Genomic DNA, 12,527 nt, shown 5'->3' on the forward strand with positions numbered 1-12,527 from the left:
GTCATATGTGGTGGAAAAAATTCCCAACATGGCACCTAAATCTAGAGCAAATGTTTTCAATCACGTGATATTTTTAGCTTGAAGTATATATCTGATCTGTATTTATTCTGTATAGTCTTGTGTGTTTATACATATATGAGAGGTGCTCAGTAATTATCTGTTCCAAGGGAGTAACTCATGGAGACATCTTAAGTCTTGTATACTTTTAGGGTCACTACAACACGGAACCCGAGCAGGGAGGCTGGCCAGTCATAACAATGCTCTTGGAAGACAAACTCTCAGAGTTCAGGATCTCTCAGTAGTTTGCTTAGTGGGGCAAGAGATGGGAAAGTAATAGTGAAATGGAGATAGATGAAGTCTCTCCAGAGGATTTGAACACTTCTTATACAAACAAGGTTACAGAAGTGGCAGCCTGCAAAAGAATCTGACTTGAGTAAGTTGAAGACTGATGTAATTGAGTTGAGAAAACCATACTCAGGAACTTTTGGAAAGGGAAGAATTATTAGTAGGAAGATGTTTCCTGAGGCAGAGATGAGGAAACAAGGGATTCAGGAGTAGAAGTGTCTCATGAGATTTTCCCAATAGAAAAGAGCTATCCAAATACAATGAAGATAATAAATGCTATGAAGATAATAAAGGCTATGAACTTGAACAGCTCCCAAATTCAGAATATCTTATAGTGAACTGGAAAGAATCCTGGCTGAAGTCAGAAAGCCTGGTTCTGAGACCAGAATTCACTACTTTCTGTGTGACCCTGGGTACATAGCCAATCTCCCTGAGCATTACTTTTCTAATATACAAATTCGTTAGATTGCTAATATTTAATGCTGAATGAGTACATATGGGTCAAAATGAATGAATTGGTGATTAGTATATTGTAAGGTGAATTACAGAGTCTAACATGTTATAAGTGATAAGTGAGGTGAATCAGTTGCAATCGGTGTTTGTTTTATTGCAGGTCTCTCTGTCCAGAACACCTAATTGTGTCCAGTATACCTAATTGGATTCTATGGCAAATACAGGTAACGTGACTGAGTTAATTATCATCGGTCTTTTCCAGGATCCAGAGGTACAGAGAGTGTGCTTTGTAGTGTTTCTTCTTGTGTACTTGGCCACAATGGTGGGCAATGGTCTCATTGTCCTGACAGTCAATGTCAGTAAGAGTCTGCATTCCCCCATGTACTTCTTCCTTAGCTACCTGTCTCTGGTGGAGATCACTTACTCCTCTACTGTTGTCCCTAAATTCATCACAGACTTACTTGCCAAGATTAAAACCATTTCCCTGGAGGGCTGTGTGGCTCAGATATTCTTCTTCCACTTCTTTGGAGTCACTGAGATCTTCCTGCTTACAGTAATGGCCTATGACCGCTATGTGGCCATCTGCAAACCCCTTCACTACAGAAACATCATGAGCCGGTCTGTGTGTCGCCTTCTGGTGGCTGGCTCCTGGTTTGGGGGCATAATTCACTCTATGGTCCAGATCCTTGTTGCTGTTCAGCTGCCCTTCTGTGGCCCCAATGTGATTGACCACTATTTCTGTGACCTCCATCCCTTATTCAAGCTTGCCTGTACTGACACTTCTGTAGAGGGAGTTATTGTGTTGGCCAACAGTGGCTTAATCTCTGTTTTCTCCTTCTTCATCTTGGTAACCTCCTATATTGTCATCCTGTTCAACTTGAGGAATCATTCTGCAGAGGGGAGGCGCAAAGCCCTCTCTACCTGTGCTTCTCACATCACAGTGGTCCTCTTGTTCTTCGGACCTGCCATCTTCCTCTACATGCGACCATCTTCCACCTTCACTGAGGACAAACTGGTGGCTGTGTTCTACACGGTTGTCACCCCCATGCTGAACCCCATCATCTACACACTTAGAAACGCAGAGGTGAAAAATGCAATGAGGAAGCTTTGGGGGAAGAAAGTGAACTCAGGAGTGGAATAAAAATGAAAACATGCACAAGGTTATTAAGAACAGGACCAAATATGCATTCTATTTTTGGTCAGTTGTAAAGAATAGAACAAAAGTTAACTTATTCATATTTTTTGTGATAGTTAGATGACTGCTTACCCTCCATGTTATCAATCATAACTCTTTCATTGTTGTATTTTGGAGACTTTAAAATTGAGCTGCATTTTTTTCCTTCTTTTGTTGTCTGTAGTTCATAGTACATAGACTTCAGGAGGGGTCATCTAGACTGGAATTCCAACCCTATCATCTTCTACTGGTACAACCTTGGGTTCATGCCTTTTACCTCTTGGCGTTAGCATGCTGTGGTATGTGGAAAGTCTTTGGTATTTGGAGACAGCAGTTTATATTTTGCTTTGTCTTTTCCTACTGGTGTGATCTTGTGGGAGTCTCCGGAAAGCATATCTACTTCATTTGGGGTACCTACCCCATTAATCTAATTCTAATGCCTGAAATTCCGTAGTAGGAGCTTTATTTCATGACAGTAGGGCATTGTTAGAATGGCCATGTCTCTTGGAGGTGAAATACAAATACTTACATTTGTCATATCTTCTTGATGAATTGATTTATCATTATAAAATTATCTTTTTTGTCCTTTGTTACTATGTTTGGTTTAAAATCTATTGTGTCTGATATAAGGATCAGACACAGTAGATTTGTCTACCCCTGCTTTTTAGCTACCCCTGCTTTTGTTTACCAAGGCATGAGATTTCTTTCCTTTTCTTTTTAAATATTTTATTTATTTATTTGACAGAGAGAGATTACAAGTAGGCAGAGAGGCAGGTGGGGGTTGGGTGGGGGAAGCAGGCTCCCGGCTGAGCAGATAGCCTGATGTGGGGCTTAATCCCAGGACCTTGGGATCATGACCTCTGCTGAAGGCAGAGGCTCAACCCAATGAGTCACCCAGGCACCCTGGAATTTCTTTTCTATTGGTTTATTTTGAGCCTGACTTGCCCCTAAATCTGAAGTGTATCTCCTATTAGCACATAGTTGGGTCTTTTTTATTTTATTTATTTATTTTATTTTTTCTTATTCAAATCAGCCACCATGTGCTTTTTGATTGGATTGAATCCCTTAATATTTAGAGTGAATTATTGATATGTAAAAGTAATGTCTATCTATTGCTTTCTGGCTATTTTTTATTTCCATTTTTTCTTTCTCCTTCTGTTTCTGCCTGCCTTTATAAGATGGTGATTTTCTCTGGTGGTGTGCTTTTGAGAATCTACTCTGGGTTTTTGCTTTGCTTTTATCATGAGGGTTACATAAGATACCTTATAGATAAAATAATCCATTTTAAGTTAATAGAAAATTAACTTTGATTGCACACAAGATATCTATCCTTTACTTCACTTATGTATTTTTGATGTCACAGTTTACCTCTTTTTACATTGTATATTTATTAACAAATTACTGTACATATTATTACCTTAATACTTTTTCCTTCAACTGTTATAATATAGTTAAGTGGTTGTCACATCAACCTATTATAGAATTTGAGTTTTCTAAATCTGATTGTATATTTACATTTACCACTGTGTTGTATAATTTGGTGAGTTTTGTGTCACTAATTTGCATCTGTTCCTTCAGCTTGATGACTCTTTCAAGCATTTCTTGCAAGGCAGGTCTAGTAACAATGAACTCCCTCACCTTTTGTTTGTGGAAGTATTCCTCTCTTTATTTGTGAAGGACAACTTTGTGAGTTGGAATATACTTTGCCTTTTTTTTTTTCTTTGTCTTTTAAAACTTTGAATGTATCCTGTCATACTCTCTTGGTCTGCAAGGTTGCTGATAGCCTAATGGGCATTATTTTGTAGGTTATAATTGCCACCCCCCACCCTTTTCTGATTCTCTCTTTATCTTTTTTTTTTTTTTTTTTTTTGGTAAGAGTTTTATTTATTTATTTGTCAGAGGGAGAGAGACAGCACAAAACAGGGGGAGTGGCAGGCAGGGAAAGAGGGAAAAGCAGACCCCCTACTGAGGAGGGAGCCTGATGCAGAGTTCCATCCCAGGACCCTGGGATCCTGACCTGAGTCAAAGGCAGACGTTTAACCGACTGAGCCACCCAGGCATTCCATCTCTCTTTATCTTTGGTTTGACGTTTTCATGTAATGTGTCTTGGAGAAAATCTTTTTACATTGAGTTAACTTCTTGTACTTGGGTGTCTAAGTATGCTGAGGTTTGTGAAGTTAGTTTTCTATCTACAAAATATGCAGAAAATAAAGTTAAGAATCAAGGCAACAAGGCAGGTTCATTTTCTTAATCTCTATGAAGCATGTTTTGGAATTATTTTCAAAAAGAAGAGCTTACTTTTCAGTGCTGGATACCTGCTCCCCTTATCCTTTAGCCTCTGTGCTGTTTACAAGACACCTGCAGTGATACCTTGGTTTTTTATTTTTTATTTTTTATTTTTTTATTTTTTATAAACATATATTTTTATCCCCAGGGGTACAGGTCTGTGAATCACCAGGCTTACACACTTCACAGCACTCACCAAAGCACATACGATACCTTGGTTTTTGAAATAAATTTAGTCACAGATGGAGGATTCAGGAATCAAATAGAAAAACTCATATACATCTGAATTCCCTGCTCTGAAGAAGGTCTGACACAGGGCATAAGAGATGCTTCAAAAACCTTCAAAGCTTATAGCCTTTATCATGTTGGAGAGATGTGATGGGGGCATGTGAAATTGCTGTAGAATAATATATCCCTTGGTGACAAAGTGTTGGAGTCCAGATCTCCAGTCACAAAGGCATGTCTGGCATGCACAGGCTTCTTTCCCTGGCAGCTCAGTTTGGCTGACTCTGGAAATATCCTCTCCCCACCGGGATCTCTGAGCTCTGCTGAGGCTGTCTGTACAGAAATTACACCACAGGATGGTGGAGAACTGGGCTGGAACACATTGCTGCTCATTTTCTTGCTTGTATATAATTTTAGATACTGCTCTAGCTTTGCTTTGCTATTGTTACAAATAGTAATCTCTCTCTTTGACCACTGCTACTGTTCTGGAAGCTGGCTGTGGATGGGCAGCAGGGGAGGAGCCAGTGGGTAAGAGGAGAGTGAAGTGGGTCTAGTCCATCCTCCATCTTCCATTCCTCTTCTGTGGGAGGAGGAATTCATGAGCTTCCTTCCAAATCTAGCAGCTTGTGATGGCTCAGTGAGGGAACTAGCAGGAGAGACCCTGCTTGACTCCTCTGGTGTGGGATGTCATTGGAGGACAACAGGCAAGCAAAGGATGCTGGACAAGGCTGGTCAGAGCAGTTTTATTTGTCAGAATCCACAGAATGAGGAGTTATGTGACAGGAAAGATATAATGAGAAAACATAAGATACGGCAGATTTATTGTGAAGATTTGAAAAATGCTCACAGAGGCCACTCTGTCTTTGGCTTCTAAGTGCATCCCAGTTTAGGTTTTCTTAACCACAAAACCTGGAAACATGCAGTTACTTGCTGGTTGAGAAGAACTCGTGCTTATCTTTCAGGGTCTCTTCCTTGGCTCTGCCAGTTAAAGTCAGAATTAAAGTCACTGCACAGGTGACATGTCTTTGCACTGTTGGTGGTTTACCACTCTGGTTATTTCGTTATGAACTATCTCTCAAATGTTTTCCATTTTGATACAGAGTTTAATTTTTTTTGAAGATTTATTTATTTTAGAGAGAGAGTGGGAGTGGAGGGTAGTGTAGAAGGAGAAGGAGAAACTCTGTTTAGACTCCTGCAGAGCATGGAGCCCAACTTGGGGCTCGATCCCAGGACCCCGATATACGACCTGAGCTGAAATAGAGTTGGTCACTTAATGGACTGAGCCACCCAGGTGCCCCTGGAGTTTCATTTTTTAAAGTTTTTATTTAAATTCCAGTTAACGTACAGTGTAATATTAGTTTCAGGTGTACAATGTAGTGATTCAGCACTTCCATATGACACCTGGTGCTCATCAAGAGTGTGCTCCTTAATTCCCATCACCATCCCCTCCCCACCTGCCCTCTGGTAACCATCAGCTTGTTCTCTAGAGTTAGGAGTCTGTTTCTTGGTTTGCTTCTCTCTCTTTTTTTCCCTTCCCCTATGTTTATCTGTTTCATTTCTTAAATTCCATGTATGAGTGAAATCATATGATATTTGGCTTTCTCTGACTTAATTTTGTTTAGCATAATGCACTCTAGCTCCATCCACATTATTTAATATATATGAATATATGTAATATATATATGATATATATATGAAATATATATATTATCTATATATGTATGTATTCTTTATCCATTCTTCTATTGATAGACATTTGGGCTCTTTCCATAATTCAGCTATTATAGATAATCCTATTATAAACATCGGGGTACATGTGTCCCTTTGAATGAGTATTTTTGTATTCTTTGAGTAAATACCCAGTAGTGCAATTGCTGGATTGTAGGATAGTTCTATTTTTAACTTTTTGAAGAGCATTCATGTTGTTTTCCAGAGTGGCTTCGCCAAAGAAGTTAATAGTTTTAAATGGCCCATTATCAGTAGTTCTTTCTGCACCTGTTTAAGACGACTTTCTTAAGTCAAGGTCAAGAAGATATTAATTGATATTTTATTCCAAACCCATAAAGTTGTGTGTTTGCCACTGAAGTTCTTATTCTGCTTAAAATTAATTGTTGGGTATTAAGAGGAGAAGTTTTGGTTTTATTTATTTTTTCTTATATGGAAAACCAATGTTCTGTTATCACTTATTGAATGAATAGACCTTTTCTCTATTTATCTACAGTACCGCTTCTGACATATATCAGATTTCTGTATTTGAATGAGTCTGTTTCTGGGCCAATCCTATATTCTCTTAATTACTGTAGTTTATGTCTTATTATCTGGTGGGGCAATTTCCTCTAATTTTTTTTAAAGGACTAGCTTATCTGTTTGAGTCCTTTAATCTTCTGGACAATTTTATTATTTTATTTTATTTTATTTTAATTTTTTTCCCAAAGAATCCCCATTTTATTACAGAGAGATTCTGGACAATTTTAAATCTAAATTGTCAAGTTCCAAAAAAATAACTTACTGAGATGTTGTTTGGAATTGTATCTATCTATAGATTACTTTGGGAAGAACTTACATTATATTCACAAGTATGGGATAACTCTGATTTGATTACATGTGACTGTAAACAAAGTCCTCTGAAAAATCCAAAAGCATAGAGTTCTGAGACTAATAAAGTGACATATTAAACATTTGTTCCCAGGGAAACTGTAAAGTGAGTAGAGGAAGCAGGTGAGAGGAGAGAAATATAAACAAGGATGCATTTTCAGGTGAATTCCAGCAGAAGATCACTTTAGACTGATTTTGCAGGAGAACCCTGGAGTGTAAATTATGCCTGGAGTTTGATGAGAAGCAAGTGACTAGAGTTTTAGACTTTTGCTAAGGGCTTCTGTGGGGTTGGTTGGGGCATAAATTCCCAGGCACTTTGTTCTTTCTATTATATAGAGAAAATTGACTCCAGCGCGAGGGCAATATGGGCAACTGTTGGCAGTGAAAGTGCATAAATGTTGTGGGTTTAAAAAAAAAAAGGATTAGAAAGATATGGATGGGTATGGATGGACCTTGACATTCTCCTTTATTTTGGTGCTCTTTATTTTTATTTTTTCACTTTGGTGTTTAATGTTTTAAGTCAAATTGATATATTTCTGCACCCAGCTCCTTGGATTAAATTTATTTGAGGAACGTTAGGGCTTTGTTGCTATTTTAAACAGTATCCTTAAGAAGTGCATCTTCGGGGGGCTTGGGTGATTCAGTTGGTTAAGCATCTGTTTCTTGATTTTGGCTCAGGTCATAATCTCAGGGTGGTGAGACTGAACCCTGCACCAGGCTCCACACTCAGCCCGGAGACAAATGGTCTCTCTCTCTCTGCTCATACTTGCTCTCTCTCTCTCAAATGAATAAATAAATAACTAAAATATTAAAAAAAAAAAAACAACCTGAGGGTTTTGAAGGGGCAAGGGGTGGGAGGTTGGGGGAGCCAGGCGGTGGGTATTAGGGAGGGCACATATTGCATGGAATACTGGGTGTGGTGCAAAAACAATGAATACTGTTACGCTGAAAAGAAATAAAAAAAAAATTGCATCTTTTAACTTGTGTCATATAGAGTGTAACGATTTTTTAATTGTATAGCCATCTATGGTACTAAATTCTTACTATTGCTAATAATTTTTCTGTAACTACTTTTGGGTTTTCTAGTAGACAATCATATCGTCTGGGAATGCTGTTGGCGTTCTTTCTTCCTTTCCTTTTTTAAAAAAATAAGGCAACAATGAGAGGTGACTTTCATCTAGCACAGTAGAAAATAATTTATTTCTGTGAGTATTTTATTTTTTCTTATTTTAAACATTTTGGGGGAATATATTAGATTACTGTGTCAATTACTTTAGTAGTAGGTATAAGACTATTAGGGCTTTGGGGTGCCTGGATGGCTCAGTGGGTTAAGCCTCTGCCTTCAGCTCAGGTCATGGTCTCAGGGCCCTGGGATCGAGTCCCACATCAGGCTCTCTGCTCAGCAGGGAGCCTGCTTCCCTCTTTCTCTCTGCCTACCTTGTGCTCTCTCTCTCTGTCAAATAAATAAATAAAATCTTAAAAAAAAAGACTAATAGGGCTTTATTTATACTTTTTGAGTTGGTTTTAGTAAAAGAGTATATATGTACATATACAATCCATATGATCAAGACTTTAAAATTTATGAAATATATTCATATTTTAATTTCAGTGGTAGGAGGAGCATCCTTGGGGATCTTCCTTTATATTTGAGAGGTCTGCACTGGATCTGTTTGTTCTACATTGAGATTTCTTGGGGAACCTAGTCCCCTGTAATGCTCTTTTGTAAGACTCCTATAGTACCATGTTTAATTTATAGGTTGACTGTAAGTCCCTAGGTGATCTGCATGCTAGAACTGCCATATACAATGTAAGGTATTTGAGATCTTGTAAAAGAAGAGTGGGGGAGTTCCACATTGTGGGGAAAGTTAATGATAAATTTCTTTCTTTGGTAAATTTGCGCATGTTTTAGTAAACTACAGTTTAACATGAATCTCGTCTAGTGGATTCCGTTATATTACCTAGCTTAACCATCTTGAAATGCATATGTGTTTAAAAGCTTCTTAAATTCCTCGTATCAGAGGCGTTGAGAGGTGGGGAGGGCTTAGAGGGGGAAGGGAGGGAAAAAAATGAAACAAGATGGAACCAGGGAGGGAGATAAGCCATAAGCAACTCTGAATCTCACTGAGGGTTGCTGGAGGAGGATGGGGTGGCTGGGTTATGGACATTGGGGAGGGTATGTGCTATGGCGAGTGCTGTGAATTGTGTAAGACTGATGATTCACAGACCTGTACCCCTGAAGCAAATAATACATTATATGTTATTAAAAAAAATTCCACAAAGGAAAAAAAAGCTTCTTGCATGTGTGCATGGGTGGCTCATTCAGTTAAGCTTCTGCCTTTGGCTTAGGTTATGAGTCCAGACTTCTGGGATCGAGGCCTGCATTGGGTTCCTTGCTCAGTAGACAGTCTGCTTCTTCCTCTGCCTCTCCCCACTATTCGTGCTCACTCTTTCTCTCTCTGTCTCTTGCAAAAAATAAATAAAATCTTAAAAAAATAAAAGCTTCTTGCAAATAAGTCTTGTACTGAAAATAATACCAATAGTACAAATGCACACACACACACAATCCCTTCTGGATGTTGATAAATCTCATTCAAAATGTACGTTTTGCATTATAGTATAAAATATAAAGCCATTAAGGTTAACAACATGTTTTAAAATATTTAATTTCAACTTCTCATTCTTTACATTATTTGATATATTTAAAGTATATCAAATAACTGTTAAACAGTACGTCTAGGTGATTTATAAATGTATTATAAATCAGAATTTTTAGTGATAGAGGTAGATTAAGAAGTTAAAAGATTACTACTTTCTTAATCCACTAGTGTTTTTCATCCTCACACTATTGTAATATGTAATTATTTCTTTGCTTGTTTACGCTCTTTCCTCTACCAGACTAAGCACCTCTCAGGGCAGGAACCCTTTCAGCCTTGTCAGCTATAGTATTCTCAGCACCTACTACAGTGTCTATCACATAGGAGGAATTACTAACATTTACTGAGTGCATGGTAAATGTAAGGCAGTGTTCAATGTTTTTTACATCATCTCCTTTTCTTTAAGATAAAATCTGCACTAACATAAAATTGACCACTGAAAAGTGTAGAGTGACAGTATATTCAAATTGTTGTGCAAACACCACCTTTATTTAGTTCCAAAATAGTTCACCCCTCCCCCCAGAAGGAAACCCATACTTCTTTAACAATAAGTATCATTCTTCACTTACTTTAAGCCCTGGTAACCACTAATTCACTTTGTCTTTCTGGCTTTATTTATTCTGGATATCTGATGTAAAAGGAATCATACATGATCATATGTGGCTTCTTCCACTTACTGTAATGTTTTCAAGATTCATTGCATTGTATCATGTATCATTACTTCATTTCTTTCTATGGATGAATAATACCCCATTGTATAAATAGACCACATTTGTTTATTCAGTCACCAGTTGATGGTTATTTGGAATGTCTACCTTTTTGACTATTGTGAAGAGTGCTCTATGAACATTTGTGTATAAGTACTTGCTTAAATATCTGTTTTCAATTTTTTTTGGACATATATCCAGGAGTAGAGTTTCTGGGTCATATGGTAATTCTGTATTTAACACAAAAATATTTTTTAATTGAATAAATTTACATGTAACATTGTGTAAGTTTAAAGTGTACAGTGTGTTCTTGATACATTTATATATTGTAATATGATTACTGATGTAGATCTATTTAACACATTATATAATTATATAATATTGTTTATATTCATTATACTGTACATTAGATATTTATGGCTTATTTACTATTTATTATATGTTTGTACCCTTAAACACATCATTCTTATCCTAACACCCCACATCCCCTGAAAACTGCCATTTCACTAATTGTTTTTTACAGGTTTAACTTGTGTAGATTCCACATACAAGTGATATCATATAGTACTTTTTTTTGTCTCACTTATGTTGCTTAACATGCTATAGGTCTTTCCATGTTGTCACAAATGGCAGGATTTCTTTCTTTCTCATGGATTAATAATATTCCATTGTATATATGTACCATATTCATCACTGATGGGCATTTGGTCTGTTTTCCATGTCTTGGTTATTGTGACTAATGCCATTATAAACATGGGAGGGCAGATATCTCATTGTAATCCTGTCTTCATCTCCTTTGGGTGTATACACAGAAGTGGAATTGCTGGATAGCATGGTAGATCAATTTTTAATTTCTTGAAGTGCCTCCTATTTGTTTTCCATAATGGTTAGACCAACTTGCATTCTCACTAACAATATATATAAAGGTTCCATTTTTAGTACATCCTCACCAGTATCTGTTGTTGCTTGTTTTGTTTTCTTTCTTTTCTTTTTTTTTTTTTTATAAGATTTTGTTTATTTATTTGACAGAGAGAGATATCACAAGTAGGAGAGAGGCAGGCAGATCGAGAGCAGGGGAAGCAGGCTCCCTGCTGAGCAGAGAACCTGATGTGAGGCTTGATTGATCCTAGGACCCTGAGACCATGACCTGAGCCAAAGGCAGAGGCTTTAACCCACTGAAGCACCCGGGCACCCCTGTCACTTGTTTTCTTGAGGAGAGCCATTCTAACAGATGTGAGGTGATAGTCCATTGTGATTTTGATTTGCATTTCCTTCATGATTAGTGATGTAGAGCGTCTTCTGATCTGTGTCTGTTAGCCATTTTGATGTCCCCTTTGGAAAAATGTCTGTTTAATCCTTATGCTCATTAAATTTTTTTTTGTTGTTGTTGAGCTGATATATTTTTAGATATTAACCCTTTATCTGATACATGGATGGCAAAAATTTTTTACCATTTTCAGGTTGTCTTCATTTTATTTGTTTTGCCATGGAAAGCTTTTGAGTTTGGTGTTCCACTTGTTGATTTTCACTTTTTGTTGTTTGTGATTTTGGCTGAGAAAGCTTTCTGATCCCAAATTACATCCACAAAATGAGTTATTATATCTACTAGCTTGACTATGCTATGAGGTTAGGAGATATGTGTGTATTTTCTATTTAATCCTCCTGAATCCTAAATTCCATTCTGTATAATGTCAGCTCAAAGATGTTGCGTCCTCTTAGATTGAAGGATGGACAGACTGAAGGCCAGAGAAGTGAAGTGGTTTTGACAACACTGTAGATTTTCTGAGCTGGATTCTAGCTCTTGATTTCCCCATTCCCCTACCCTTTTCTGAACGACTCTTCTCTTTCTGTGAAAATGAGAGGTTAAATCTGTATAAATTTTTCATTGTCTGTACCAGGTTTTATATTCCACAATTTCAATAAAAATTCAATAGGCTGCCTAGAGTTTCATTTTTACAGTTCTTTTATGCACTCTCTGGGTGATATATGACCAGTGGGAGGAGGAAATAGACAAATGCATGAAGCAGGTGGCACCATGCACCAGCCTGCTACAGTGTAGAGCCAAGCCTCACAGACCATCATTTGAGA

At 37.5% G+C, this 12,527-nt stretch overlaps 1 protein-coding gene across 1 annotated transcript; it reads left to right on the forward strand.

Moving 5' to 3' along the window:
- Nucleotides 1-1,009: 1,009 nt before the first annotated feature.
- On the forward strand, nt 1,010-1,939 carry LOC116599616 (olfactory receptor 4B1-like). Its single transcript, XM_032359570.1, has one exon. It carries the CDS (start codon nt 1,010-1,012, stop codon nt 1,937-1,939), a length of 930 nt encoding a protein of 309 aa, XP_032215461.1.
- The last annotated feature ends 10,588 nt before the right edge of the window (nt 1,940-12,527 follow it).

Source organism: Mustela erminea, chromosome 9 (assembly GCF_009829155.1).
Source record: "Mustela erminea isolate mMusErm1 chromosome 9, mMusErm1.Pri, whole genome shotgun sequence".
NCBI lineage: Eukaryota > Metazoa > Chordata > Mammalia > Carnivora > Mustelidae > Mustela > Mustela erminea.

Excerpts from the sequence above, each read along its gene's own strand:
- LOC116599616 (XM_032359570.1), top strand. The coding sequence starts at position 1,010 with ATGGCAAATACAGGTAACGTGACTGAGTTAATTATCATCGGTCTTTTC.